The sequence below is a fragment of the Argiope bruennichi genome, chromosome 7 (genome assembly GCF_947563725.1).
Source record: "Argiope bruennichi chromosome 7, qqArgBrue1.1, whole genome shotgun sequence".
NCBI lineage: Eukaryota > Metazoa > Arthropoda > Arachnida > Araneae > Araneidae > Argiope > Argiope bruennichi.
This window is the reverse complement of record NC_079157.1, coordinates 14,444,946-14,459,468: the sequence shown is the minus strand read 5'-3', so window position 1 is coordinate 14,459,468 and position 14,523 is coordinate 14,444,946. Positions and strand designations below refer to the sequence as shown.

The following is a 14,523-nucleotide window of genomic DNA, read 5'->3' as shown; positions in this document are numbered from 1 at the left end:
ATGGGTAAAAAATATGACTTAACTGAGTTTGAACGTGGGATTATTGTAAGCATTTGAAGTGTCGGTACCAGTATCAGCAAAATGGCTGCTCTTGTGCAGTGTTTGTGAGCAGCAATTATTGATGTTTACAGAGAGAGGACTACCAAGCAGAAAACTGGGTCTCAACGACAGGCTACTGAATGCTCGAGCTGAAAGGAGACTTGCCAGAATTGTCCACTCCAACAGAAGAGCAACAGTATATCAAATACTGAGGAGTCTTAATGAAGGAGTAACTGCAAACATCTTTGAATGAACTGTGCAGCGCACCTGTGGGAGCCGACAACCTGTTTGAAAGCCATTACTGTCAGCCTTGAACAAGAGAGGACCAGTTTGCAAAGGCGCAAACGGACATTGGACAGTAGATGACTGGAAAAGGGTTATGTGGTCTGATGAATTGCATTTTTAATTATACCATGCAGATGGCATGATTCAGATAAGATGAAAATAGCATGAAAGTATGGATCCCAATTGCATTGCCACAACACTTCAAACTGCTGGAGGCAATATAATGGCTTAGGGGATGTTTTCTTGGCATTGCATGGATCCTTTGATTAGTGTGGTACAATGTCTGAATGCTCAAGGATATTTAAATGTTCTTGCAGATCAAGTACATCCTGTTATGTTAATGTTGTACCTTGCCGGAGATGCATACTTTCAGCAAGACAATGCTCCTTGCCATACAGCTGGTATTGTCGTCAAATGGTTCGAAGGACATAACACTGACTTTACCTGCCTTCGTTGGCCCACACAATCACCAGATCTCAATCCAATTGAGAATTTGTGGGATGGGATCGAATGGGACATCAGACAGCTGGATCCAGTGCCATCCAATTGGAAGGAACTGGAAAGTGCAGTTCATTGGATATGGGATCAAATTCCTAATATCACCTACCAACATCTCGCAGAATCTATGCCAAGAAGGATGCGAGCAGTATTAAGGGGTGAAGGTGGACCGACACTGTATTGAGGGGGTGTTCATAATAATTTTACCACTCAGTGTATGCAAGTATACAAATAGGTATTAAAATTGAAATAAATGACATATGAAATTATCACAGGATCTTAATGTTAAAATAAGATTTGAAAAACCCATTAAGGAACATAATGTATTGTTTTACTTTGATCTTTTCTAAGGCCATGGGAAGTTGTTTACCCCCACATTCATCAATCTTTGTCTGAAGTTATGAAGGTTGGCATTAATTTTCACAAATTTTTATATAAAACAGAAATTTAAATGCCTCAGTTTCTTATCTTGCACAAAATGATATGTCTTGATTTGTTACTTAGTTATTAATTAACAAAATTAATTAATGAATTAAATTTATCTAATAAGGTAAATAAATTACTTAAAGCAATCTAAATCCTAAAGACCTTAATACACCATAACTAGAAAAAAAAATGGGATATTTTAAAGGGTACTACAGAAAAGGTCATTATTCCAAATATATATATAAAAAAATATGGAACTAAAAAATTAAATCAGGATTTTTTCCACAAGCTAAGTATTTAATTATTTCACTAAAAGTAAATAACTTATTACCTTTTGAGGTAGATGAGATATCTGAATTCAAAACTACATGCTCATATTTTCTTCTAAAATGCTAAAAAATAAATAAATAAAAAAATAAATAAACACATTACAATTTAGAGACAAAGTAATTATGTAGGATTTTAAAACATAACAAGATATTTTCTTGGGGGGGGGGGGGGTAAACTGAACTGATTTATAATTAAAAAATTTATAAATGATCTTAATATAACCGACAAATACATCTTCCCTTCTTTATACAAAGAGAAAGAAGAGCATTTTAAATTGCTTTAGACAAAGAATACTAAAGAAATTTTTGATTAAATGCAAAAATATTTAATTTCATTAGCTTATAATATTCTGTCTTGTATATTATTATTTGTTTCGTTACCTTAAATTATTATTCCAGAAAAAATAATTTATAATTTGTAGTAGAATAACAAAATAAACATACTGTACATTTACATTTTATAGCATTTTCTTTTTAGAACCAAGATATTTTCATAAGAATTAGAATAGTTTCAACTATAAAAATAAATAGAACAAATACAAGTAAATTCATAAAAAAAAATTACGAATAAATATCAAAAATTTAAACTTATTAAAATTTTCTAATAAGAGTATATGAAGAAAGCAAACGCATTCATAATGCTTTCAATTGGGAAAACTGTTACATTTATTTCAATAATCAATTTCTCTGTTGTAAACTGTCTTGCATACATATAACTAAAAAATGTTACAATTTCAAAATAATTCGGAATTGTTTTTTTATTAATTAAGAACAAAATAAAAGTTGATTAATTCTTAAAAACAATTTGAACTGATTTTGCTATAATAATATCTACAAAGCTGGATGGTAATAATGTAAAAACATGAAATTATGACTACAAATTTTCAAAATATTTTTCACCCACAATTAAACAAAATACTAACTTTGTGCATGATAAATAGATGATATAAGCCAAGCACCAATCCATTATTACAAATATGATATAAATTCTTCATATGAGTCTTGGTATTAGGTCTGAAGATAAAAAAATCTAAAACAGGAACCTAAAAAAATTGATAAAAAAAAAGTTGGTATCTTAAAAGTTGATCAAATTAGTAAAATTGATTACCAATTTTTTCTACTTAATAGAAGGTTTATTCAAAATAGAGAATTTTAACATAATTACTACCACAAAAGACAATTCTAACAACTGTGATTTAATTAACTTTGTTTTTTTCTTCTTTTTTTCATTACACAAAAAGTCAATATGAGGCAGAATACAGGCTTAAAAATGAAAATTAAATATGAATACAGCTAAATGAAAATGAAAATAATGAATCCAGCGAAACATAAATACCAAGAAGCAAAACAAATATGATTAATTTAATTTAAAAAATGAAGAAATTTATACAAAAAATACATGTGTTATTATACATATTGTCGAGCTGTTCATAAAAAAAAAAAAAAAAATCTATTTCAAGACTGATAAAATATGATTTTTAAAACGTATGAAAATAAGTCAAAACTTTCTATAGAAATTAAATTTAAATCATTGCAAGTAAAATTTTCTACATTTTACGATGAAAAAAAAAATAGTTTTCATGAAATAATTATTAGGAAGTTATAGGCACATAAGTATGTAAAAAATTAGAATTGTATTTTAATTTCTAAATAGTAAATTATTAACTAAAATTTCAAAGGAAACAGAAAAAGATTGAAGCTTTTATATTTTAAATATTAGAGATAGGTTTGAAACAAATTTAGTACTTGTAAAAACAACAATTTGTAATGTTGATCACGAACAGATACACACACAAATACCGAGTTTTATTCATAATAAAAGTTATCAAAATTGTAACACATAATAAAAAAATTAATATAAAAGAAATAAATCAATGGAAAGTTTACAATATTCTTAGGTGACACTAAAGATATTAATAGAAATTTTAGTGGCAATAAATGTCCCGGAAAGAAAGTCATATCTACAATGCAAAAAGATATTTAAAAAATCACAAGTACACAACTTTCCAGTGTGTAATCATCGGTATAATTAGAGAGACAGAATTGAAATAAATTATAAAACTTACTTTTTTAACAGGAGAGAAGACAGAATCCAAATTTTGGATTTTTTCAGATACAGCAATTTTTTTTAGATTCTCCATAACACTTAAAATCAGTTTATCATAAAGTTCATTTCCCTATTAGAAAATAAGGTATAAAAAAAAATCAAGCAAAGGATTTACAAACTGTGTGCCAAACGACAAAAAAATGACATACAAATTACAGATTTAATGCCAATCTCTTAACAGGAGTATAAAAAAAAATAATAATAATTTAGTTTTAGTTTTGCCCTTATCTCTTTAACAATTAGATGATTGAATACAAAATTGAAAATTTCTATTGCATTATACACTCTTTCTGGGAATTAAACGGGTATATATATATATATATATATATACATATATACATGCAAATGTTTTCTGAATTTTTTTTTTTTTTTTTTTTTGTCTAATTTCCAATAATAATTCCATGCTGCCATGAGATTCAAATCAATATAAGAAAATTATCTTTTAATATTCATGCAATTTTTTTTTGTCTAATTTCCAATAATAATTTTATGCTGTCATAAGATTTAAATCAACATATAAATTTTAAAAAATTATCTTTTCAATGATACTAATTTAATATTCAAACATTTTTTTTGGTCTTATTTCCATTAATAATTCCATGGTGCCATCAGATTCAAATCAATTTTATAATTGCTTGTTTTTTCCCAATAATGAAGGACCCTCTTTTAACATCTATGTTGTTTACAAAATGAATAAAAAAAGTTAAGTAACAGTCTCATGAAATTTAGAAGATAGATGAAACACACATTTGCATTTTTAATGGAGCTGTGATGTCATAGGACTGGGCTTCATTAAGAAAATCTGAATATATAATGAGCAGAATACATGTAAAACAATTAAAATAATACAGCTTTAATGTCTGACAATTTGGCAGAATCATAGATATGAAATTATATATCTGAATGATTGAACTGAAATTAAATTTATTTAATATTCCTAATGAATTAGCTAATAAATTAATGCCAGCTAATTGAAAGAGTCGATTAATTAAAAATTCAACATAAGAACAAAAATGTTAATTTTATGAGACACTTAAGAAATGAAATTGATAAAATTCTAGGAACTACAAATAAAGCTTTATAGAAATACATAAAAAAATATCAGCAAGAAAATAATTTTTTTATATATATATATATAGTTTAGGTTTCCATATTAATCTTGTCAACACGTTTGCTCATGGGTACTCAAAGAGAAACTGAAATTCGATTTGAATACTAATATGGAACAATATAAGTTAGCTTTTACGTCTTTTTTTTTATCAGAATAATATTAAAACTCAAAAAAGTATTTAAAAAAGAAAAAAGTACAAAATAAATAAGTACCTCATAACTTTCTACAATATCAAGAACTTCTTGAATATCCTTCAAACGCATCTCAAGACCTATTTCATTTGAACTGGAAACTAAAATGTTAAAGGCACATGGATAATTTCACATATATTCTAAAAATTAAAAACAGTAAAAAAAGTAAGTAAATCTTTTATTTTAACAATAACTATATCAAGTAAAAATAAAGACAAATGTGAATGTATTTATAATGCCTTCAACAGGAAAGATTGTTAACCCTACAGCTACTAAATTCAGGATATATGCCTTCTTTGGAAAGTGAGAATATACATCTCAGAAGCTATTTAATTTGAAATTTCAATTAATTAAATCTAAAATCAGTTAATTATCCAAAAACTATTATTTATATTTTTACATCATTTCAATATGTGTGTATATGTAGCAAAATTTTGGTAGATATGTGGTCAAGAAAATGATATTTCTGAAATTTTAAATTTAGTTTATTTTTCCTATAGGAGTCATGATTTGTAAGTGAGAAAGAAATTGGAAGACGTGCCTTTGCACCAGAAGACAAGAGCAAAGAAACATGCATTTTTTCCTTCAGTGATTTTACTATGATATTCTGATAGGAATTTCTTTGATACATGTCAAATTAGGAAAGGGAATCTCAGAAAGAATACTGTAAACATTTGGTATTTTTAATCCTTCACTCAAGCCCAGGGAAATTTGACACTCAGGAATTTTTTAGAGTGCATGTTAGAAACATTTAAATGAAAAAAGTTAATAGTAAATCATGAAATAAGAAATTTTTTTTAAAAAAGTAGTTGTGACTAATTTGAGAAAAAGAAAACTGAAAATTTAATATTTAAATTAAAATAATATATATATATAAAATCTTACCTTGAGTACTGGGTGCGGGTAACTTAAAAGTATCCTTTAAACTTCTCAGATCATTAATATGATACAAAATGTTTGAATGTTGCAAAATTGCAGCAACCTAAGGATATAACAATTTTACAAATTAATAAAAAGACTAATTAGATAAAAGGACTATAATTTTTTAAATAATTAAAAATCCCTTTGAAAAATTTTGAGAAATTTTTAAACAAAATAAAATTACCTAATGTATTCTACAAAATGTCTTTTTAAGTAATAAAAATTAATAGAGCAATAATTCTTAAGATAGAAGTTATACAATCAAAAATATATATACCTCACCAAGTGTTTTTAGAATTGGTTCAGCCAACATTACAAGCTTACTAAAAATGAAAGAAATCTTGTAATTAATATGAATAAAGATAAAATTCAATACAACTCTACTTTTAAAGAAAAATCTTACTGCTTGTCATTTGTAAAATATGCTAAACATGTTGGTCGAACGAAACCCCGGGCATCAGAGTCAAAAAGAAAGAAATAATTTATCTGCAAAAGAAAAAAAAAAAAAGTACTTTGAAAAACAGCTATAATGTATGAAAATATTGACTAATATTCAGTATATCAAAAAACATCAAAATTTAAACCAAGACTATAGCAATAAAAAGTAATATTTTATGTAATATAATTAAAGCCATGAGTGACTTTAAGAGACCATGTGAAATTAACCGTGAAAAGAATTTAACAAAATGAAATGAAAATTTCATAAGAGTTGACCTGAAACAATTGCATTTTTTTTTGGGGGGGGGGAGGATTAAGATTTTGTTTTGTTGCAAAGAATGTCTTTCTTTTCTTTTCTTTTTTGTAATGAATTGCAAAGTATTTTTGTTTTAAGCAAACATTCTTGAAATGTCACATGGTTATGAATTTGTATTGTTATTCCCTAGTGTAGTTAGTTCCATGACAAAGAAGACAATTTAACAGATAGATAGGTAAATGCTGAGTTAGTGACCCTAACTTTGGCAAAAAAAAAAAAAAAAAAAACTTGGGAGATTTTAGAAACTACTAGAATCCTGGTGGTAGCCAATAGAACTTGAACTATGAAAATCCTTCTTGAATTTTTTTTCCCTTTCATGTTAACTATAAAAAAATGGGAAACAAAACTGCAATCAATTAGTACTGAGTCAGTGGTAAAGTAGCAGACAATTGAGTGACATGATTAGCTGAGAGCTGTCTTTCTCCTGGGAGTTCTCTCTAAGCACTTTGCGGTGTTAAAGTTGTTTATTAACAATTTGCTGCTTGTGTGTTGCTGTTTATGGAAAATGCTGTACTTGTTTATGCTTCAGCCATGTTTTGTTTGTATTCATGTAAAATAAAACTTATTATCTATTGTAGAGCCTGTTGGATTTTTCATTGCTGCACAGGACCTCAATTTCCAGAAAATTTGCCATAACAATTTTTAAGTGATTATTTTTGTCTTTATGGAAGCTGGAAATAAACTAATTTAAACATTCTTTCAAGGATGAGAATGGTTGATTCCCACAAAAAGCTCAATAACAATATGTGTATTTCAGCAAATTTATGAATAAGGAAATGTTGCTCTTAATTTCTTCTTTCAGAAAATTAAATACTGTATTATATCGTTTTTTATTAATGAAAAAATACAATCAGATACTTATACATATTTAAGTAATTATGCATATAATTAACCCATAATAGTTAACAATTAACAATAATGTAAAAAAAAAGTTACCAATAATTAGGATAGCAGTAGGTGCTATTGATCAATAAAAATGCATTTATTGTAAATAATATAAAAATGTTACGGGCAAAGTTTAAAGGATTGCAACATGTACTGTATAACACAAGAAATCATGACAATGCTAATAGTATCAAAATATTTTGATAAAATTATGAAAAGAAGTTTTAAAAATGCAATTATGAAACTTTTAAAACAGAAAAAAATTAAATTATTAATAACACTGAGGAAAATATTTGTTTAATTTTTAAAGAACCATAATAAAACATTCTACTGGGTTGGCAACTAAGTAATTGCGGATTTCACTCATAGAAGGCTTCAATTGAATTTTTAGGTTTGCAGACGTAGTACAAATGTAAAACACATTTTGTTATTTGATACTTGGCAATTGAGCTGCAATCAGTAAAAAAACGTTTTTTGATCGGTTGCGTAGTTTTCGTTTGGCGTTCGTTGAAAAATGGAAAATCAAAAGGAACATTTTCGTCATATTTTGCTTTTTTATTTCCGCAAAGGGAAAAATGCATTGCAAGCTCATTAAAAGTTATGTGCTGTTTATGGTGACGAAGCCTTAAAAAAACGGCAGTGTCAAATATGGTTTGCCAAATTTCGATCTGGTGATTTTTCACTCAAAGATGAAAAACGCTCGTGTCATTCAGTTGAAGTTGATGACGACCTAATCAAAGCAATAATCGATTCGGTTCATCACAGTACAACACGTGAGATTGCAGAGAAGCTTCATGTATCACATACATGCATTGAAAATCACTTAAAACAACTTGGCTATGTTCAAAAACCCGATACATGGGTTCCTCACGAACTGAAAGAAAGGCATTTAACGCAACACATTAACAGCTGCAATTTGCTAAAGAAGCGTAATGAAAATGATGCATTTTTAAAACGACTGATAACTGGCAATGAAAAATGGGTTGTTTACAACAATATCAAGAGGAAAAGATCGTGGAGCAGGCCAGGTGAACCAACTCAAACAACATCAAAAGCTGATATTCATCAAAAGAAGGTTTTGTTATCAGTTTGGTGGGATTACAAAGGAATTGTCTACTTTGAATTCTTACCACCCAACCGAACAATCAATTCTGATGTCTACAATGAACAATTAACAAAATTAAACAATGCAGTTGAAGAAAAGCAGCTCCGAATTGATAAATCAAAGAGGTGTTGTATTCCATCATGACAATGCAAGGCCACACGTATCTTTGGTCACTCGGCAAAAATTATTGGAGCTTGGTTGGGATGTTTTGAAACATCCACCATATAGTCCTGACCTTGCACCATCTGATTACTTTTTGTTTCAATCTTTACAAAACTCCTTGAATGGTAAAAATTTCAATAATGATGATGATTTCAAATCGTACCAGAAGTTTTATGAACGTGGGATTATGATGCTGCCTGAAAGATGGCAAAAGGTCATTGATCAAAATGGGCAATACATTACAGAATAAAGTTATTTAGTTCCATGAAAAAATTGTCTTTGATTTTCTAAAAAAAGTCCACAATTACTTAGTTGCCAACCCAATATTATGTTGTTAGTACATGCACTTAATACAAATATTCTAACCAAGTTTTAATCTTCTACATCTAAGTTGAATTATTATAAAATTACCTTTTATCAATAGTTTTGCAATGATACTTTTAAATAGATATAAAAAAATATTCTAATTATAGAGAGTCAAGATTTCATTAACTATCACATTCATTAAAAAATGATCTTTGAAAACACTTACAGCTGCATGCAAATCTGATGCCAGATCTGGCATGAGAAGTTGAGCATTTTTTCCAGGAAGAATTTTATTACTGGAAAAATAATATAAAAATTATTAGAAACAATGTAAAAACAATAGTAATATCTTTTTTAAGGACTTTTTTTTCTATAATTCAATTTCTTCATTGAATAATCAGAAAAAGGGATAAAGAATAAAGAAAGTATTGATTCATGACAATAACATAAGAAGACAGAATGAGAAAATCTAAAATAAGCTTAGATCATAAAAGTTTTACTTTTGCTAGATAAAAGTCGTAAATAATCTATTTTATAAACTAATATAATAAATCAAAAGAGAAATTTCTCTCAATATATTACGCTTAAAAAAATTTTTAGAAGGGAAACAGAGCATTTACTTGCTTAATCCTTGATAATCTGCAGATAAAATCTGTGTTGAAAGCGAATTTAGATCTAATGATGAATCCAGCTCAGGAATAGTGAACTAAAATATAGAAAACCACTATGCAAATAATCAGAAAAATATAATATATTCAATTTTAATTCTTACTAATATAAAACTTTAATAGAATGGTTAGAATAAAAGTATGTCTGTTAGAAGTAAAGTTCAGAAAATAATTTGCTTACAGTAAGCTTGTATTTAATACCTTAAAAGTGAATGTTCATAATTAACAAGAGACAGAAAAAAAATTTAATGAACTAATAAATAAAAAATCTATCCGAAGTCAATCATATAAAAATGAGTGATGCAAACAAATCAAAAAGAGATATATGGAAGAATTATTTTTCTTAACTTTTAGAATTGCTTACTTTATATAAATTAATTAAGCTGACATTTAAGCCTCAGCAGTAATTACTGTATCTTTTGCATTCCCATATCACTTAACAATTTGCAATTATAATTCAAGCTCAAGAGTGAGATTTAAATATTTAAAAAATGATGACTATTATATATATATATATATACAGAGACAATTTTATTTTGATTTCTATTATTAGAGAAACATAATGTTGTAGCGGATTGGAATGAGAGAGGATAGAACCTGGGGCCTTGTGGTTCGCAGTCCAGAAACATAGCCACAATACAAAGCAATTGCTCGGGTTACGTAGCTGTTAACTGGCTTATAAGTTTTCACCACACTCTCCCTCCAGTAAGTCGGAGGTGAGACGAACGATATGGCTGTTGAGTGGTGATGTATTTAGCTGTTGAGTCTAATGCGCCTGTACCCATTTGAGTAGCGCCAAGCGTTATGGCGAGCATGTGTGGGTGAGTGGTTGCTGATGCTGTTGCGCCAAGTGAGTCTGGTGACTTTGGTTGCTGCGTCAAATGAGTCTGACGGCTTTGTGTAGCTGCGTTAAGTGAATCTGACTTTGTTTTGTTTGCTGTGGGTAGATGGCGCCACAACAGTTGTACGAAGGTTGAAGGTTCATTGTCTGAGGTCACCAATGTAGCGGATTGGAATGAGTGAGGATAGAACCTGGGATCTTGTGGTTTGCAGTCCAGTAACATGACCACGAAACAAAAGCAATTGCTCGGGTAGTGTAGCTGTTAACTGGCTTATAAGCTTTTACCAAAATGTCACGAACATTAATGAAACTAATTAATCATATGCACATTATGAAAATTATAGAAAAAAAATTACTATCAGATTAACCTGAATTACAAAAACTATATTATAAATATTGCGAAATAGAAAAATGAGTGCCAACCATGTGAAGATATTACATCTAACAAAAGCATCAACTATTTATGACATCTTGAACCTGAAAAAATTTAAATCTGATTTTAAGTCTTTAATTAATCTCATATCAATGTTGCAGAGAAATATATGAGCTAGACTTGAGTTAATTTTTCCAATATCTTTTACATGGTCTAGCAACTTAGAACTCAAAATCTATTTCACTCTAAAAGCAAAAAGAAATATTTCGATATTTTAATACCATTAAAAGAAGAAGGGGATTTAATATATAACATTTTTAAAAGATTTTCAGTACAAATAGAAAGGAATAACAGTGATTATTTTTACCTTTTTTCCATATTTTTTAATCCTTAGTTGCAAATGAAATCTTACATAATTCACTTTTTAGCGATACCTAATTTTGCATGACGCACATTATTTTTAGATTTACAGTTTTCCCTCCCTCTTATTCAGGGATATAGATGTACCTCTTATTCAGAGTATGGCGTCTTGGATGTACCTTCAGACATGATGTCCATGTCCAGTATTCAACTCCTGTATCCTTGAAATACAGTAAAGCACTTTACTGTATTCCATAGAAATGGGCATAGTTATATGGATAGCAACAAATTACGGAGAAGGGCAATTTGTAAAATCTCTTAAAGAGTATACATGTTAATAATCTTTGTAAGTAAATTATATGCTCATGACAGCATAGCAATTAATTAAAAATTAGTTTTCCTAATGGAAGCAAAATAAGCAGGATTTAGGCTTGCATTTTAACCATTAAATTGTTTTTAAAATAAAAATGTTGAGTGAAAATATTTAAGTTTCAAATAAGTCCTAATTTTTCTTTTAGACTTTCAAGGAAAGGAAAAATTAGGATAAATTATTAAAAGGAATTAATTAGGAGTTATTAGAAAAATTAGGACTTTCAAGAAAGTCCTTTAATTTCCTAATTTTTTAGCTTAATTTAGTACATATAAACTTCATTCTAAAGTGTTCCTAATCCAATTACACTTTTTATTTATTTAATTAATGCAATGGAAGCTCTGTAAAATTGCTGACATTGACAAGTTCCCATGCTCAGAGGGTAGGGATGAAAAATTGCCGAGTTAAGATATTCTTTTAAAAGATCCCTATAATTCCCTTACCAAAATCGACACGTGTAAAGAAATCCCTATCAAAATCTTACAGTATATAATTACAGGGATAAATCTATCATGAGCTTTCCCGCATTTTCGGTCTTTTGTCATTCTGTGTTGATGTGCTTGTTGCTTCTCTTGTACATAAATCATGCCTCCCGGGATGGAATAAAATGACATTAAAAATTCAAAGTGTCTCCTCTGTCTTCAGCCACGATTCTGCTTTAAAAATTATGTTTACATATATATATAAACTTATTTCTAAGATTTTATAAAATACAAACCAAAGGATTTGGTCCATGTATTTCAGAATTTTCTGCAATGAGTATAAAATCTTCTTTATCACCAGGCCAAGTTTCAAATCCTCCAAATGCTGAAGTTGGGATCACTTTCTGTTTTTCTTTGTTAGTAGCTGACTGGTAATCACTCAAGTCTTCTTTCAGATAAGCAAGAACTTCATTGGGACTCCACAGCATGGTAAAAAATAAATTTTATCAACCTCTACAAAATAAATAATATACAAATTTTAGTGAAAGTTAAAATTTTACTGCTTCTAATATTAAAGTAGAATGTATATGTATAATACAAGGCAGATTGTAGACCTAGAGCTCCCAAACTTGACATATATATACATATGTGTATACAAATTAAAAATTCATGGATTCTCTTTAATATGCGTGTAGTTTACAAAATGAATAAAAGGTGAATTTGAAATACTGTGAAAGTTAGAAAAGAAATGAACTGCATTTTTAAAAGCACTATGATAGCATGGGATCAAACTCTATTATGAAAGTCCACATACACAATAAATAGATAATATTTAAAACTATTAAAACAACATCATTTTAATATATGAAAATTTGATTGGAATCATGTCTACCAATTTACCAATATTCCTTGCAAATCAGCTTTTGGCAAAGATGACCAATAACTAATAAGTTAATTCAGTAAAACCACATATTTTGAAAACACTTTTTTTTTTCTGCTTGAGCAGACATAAAAAAAATTAATAACAATTTATCAACTTATTTTAAGGCACACAAAATATTATATTAAAAATATCAAATGTCTCAAATTAGAATAGCAGGAAGCATAATAGAATTTTTTTTTTTTATGCTGATTAAAATAAAAAGCAGTGACACATGAAGTTAATTTTGAAGCAACTATCTTAGAATCGGTCATTTTCCTAATAAATATTTTTTTAAACTTGTGACATAATTTTTTCACTACACAAGAATAATGATTAATATTTACTTTAAATCTAAAAGATCATAAGCCAAACAGAAATTACAAGAGGAGGAGGGGAGAAAAATAACTCCACAATTTTACAATTGCATCTACATAACAATATTAAAAAGGAAATTATCACTTCATTTAATGTTAAGAGAAACACAATCTCAAAAAAATAAAATGATCGGAGAAAAATAAGTAAAGACATCAAAGATTTTTTTTTTTTCCTTTTGCACAAAAAATTACACTGCATTTTAATTATATTGAATATCATTTAAAAACAAATATTCGTTAAATGTGACAAAATCTATACTATTTCATTACATTGAAAATCCCTTATCAAAGCATAATGAGTGGAACAGCATTAAAAGCAGAAATTAAAATTCTTATTGACAGTTTCACACAATGACAGAATGCCATGAGGCCTGTTTGTTGTGAAATTACGCAAGTCTGAGGATCAGCGTGACAGTTTCAAAAATAAAATTTTAAAAAAAATCATACATGATTTAAAAATTAGTTTCTTATCTTTACACTAGCTTCAATCATTCAGTAATGATTTCTCCAATAGGCATCTGATAATGAAACTAGCCGCGAACTTATTTACATTTCAATATAAGGAAAGAAAAAGAAAGACTGATTACCACATGTACAGGCTATCGACAAACTTTGTTTTGACTGCAAAATAATTTGTTCTATCAATGCAGTTCTGAGGAGATTCGAATTTTTTGGTGTTTCTGACAACTTTTTTTTGGTCAAAAGTTATTAAACAATAATATAACGACATATATTTATCATTCACTAAAATTTTTGTTTTTACCAATCATAATAAACAATAACACATGTTTTAATAAAAAAAAAAAAAAAAAAAAAAAAACATGTAAAAAAGTTTATAGCTAATCCTACCAATTGCAATAATAAAAAAATTAATAAGGAGATAAATATGAAAATTTTATACTTTATTCTTAAGTAAGCTTTATCAAAATATGACACAAATAATTTAAATCATTCATTATTCGAAATGAGTATTTTCCTTTCACGTTCAATCCCAGTTCTGATGAATATTGTTGTAGACATCTTTTAAGAAAATATGATGCATCTATTATAAGAGTATTTACTTATTAATTAAAA

At 28.1% G+C, this 14,523-nt stretch overlaps 1 protein-coding gene across 4 annotated transcripts in view; it reads right to left on the bottom strand.

Annotated features, from left to right (window-relative positions):
- The window catches only part of LOC129975192 (uncharacterized), a 30,881-nt gene extending 16,365 nt beyond the window's left edge, over positions 1-14,516 (bottom strand). The window contains exons 1-11 of one of the 4 annotated variants that reach the window (XM_056088175.1): positions 14,351-14,516; positions 12,450-12,666; positions 9,740-9,825; positions 9,346-9,415; positions 6,311-6,393; positions 6,185-6,230; positions 5,872-5,968; positions 5,008-5,087; positions 3,644-3,754; positions 2,501-2,620; positions 1,580-1,640 (exon numbers count right to left, since the gene is read on the bottom strand). In XM_056088175.1, coding sequence (XP_055944150.1) covers positions 1,580-1,640; positions 2,501-2,620; positions 3,644-3,754; positions 5,008-5,087; positions 5,872-5,968; positions 6,185-6,230; positions 6,311-6,393; positions 9,346-9,415; positions 9,740-9,825; positions 12,450-12,641 — 946 coding nt within the window. In that variant the 5' untranslated portion in view covers positions 12,642-12,666; positions 14,351-14,516. Of the gene's footprint in view, positions 1-1,579; positions 1,641-2,500; positions 2,621-3,643; positions 3,755-5,007; positions 5,088-5,871; positions 5,969-6,184; positions 6,231-6,310; positions 6,394-9,345; positions 9,416-9,739; positions 9,826-12,449; positions 12,667-13,719; positions 13,875-13,896; positions 14,184-14,350 lie in introns of those variants that run through there. The other 3 variants (XM_056088172.1, XM_056088173.1, XM_056088174.1) reach the window with 3 other exon arrangements.
- Positions 14,517-14,523: the final 7 nt, after the last annotated feature.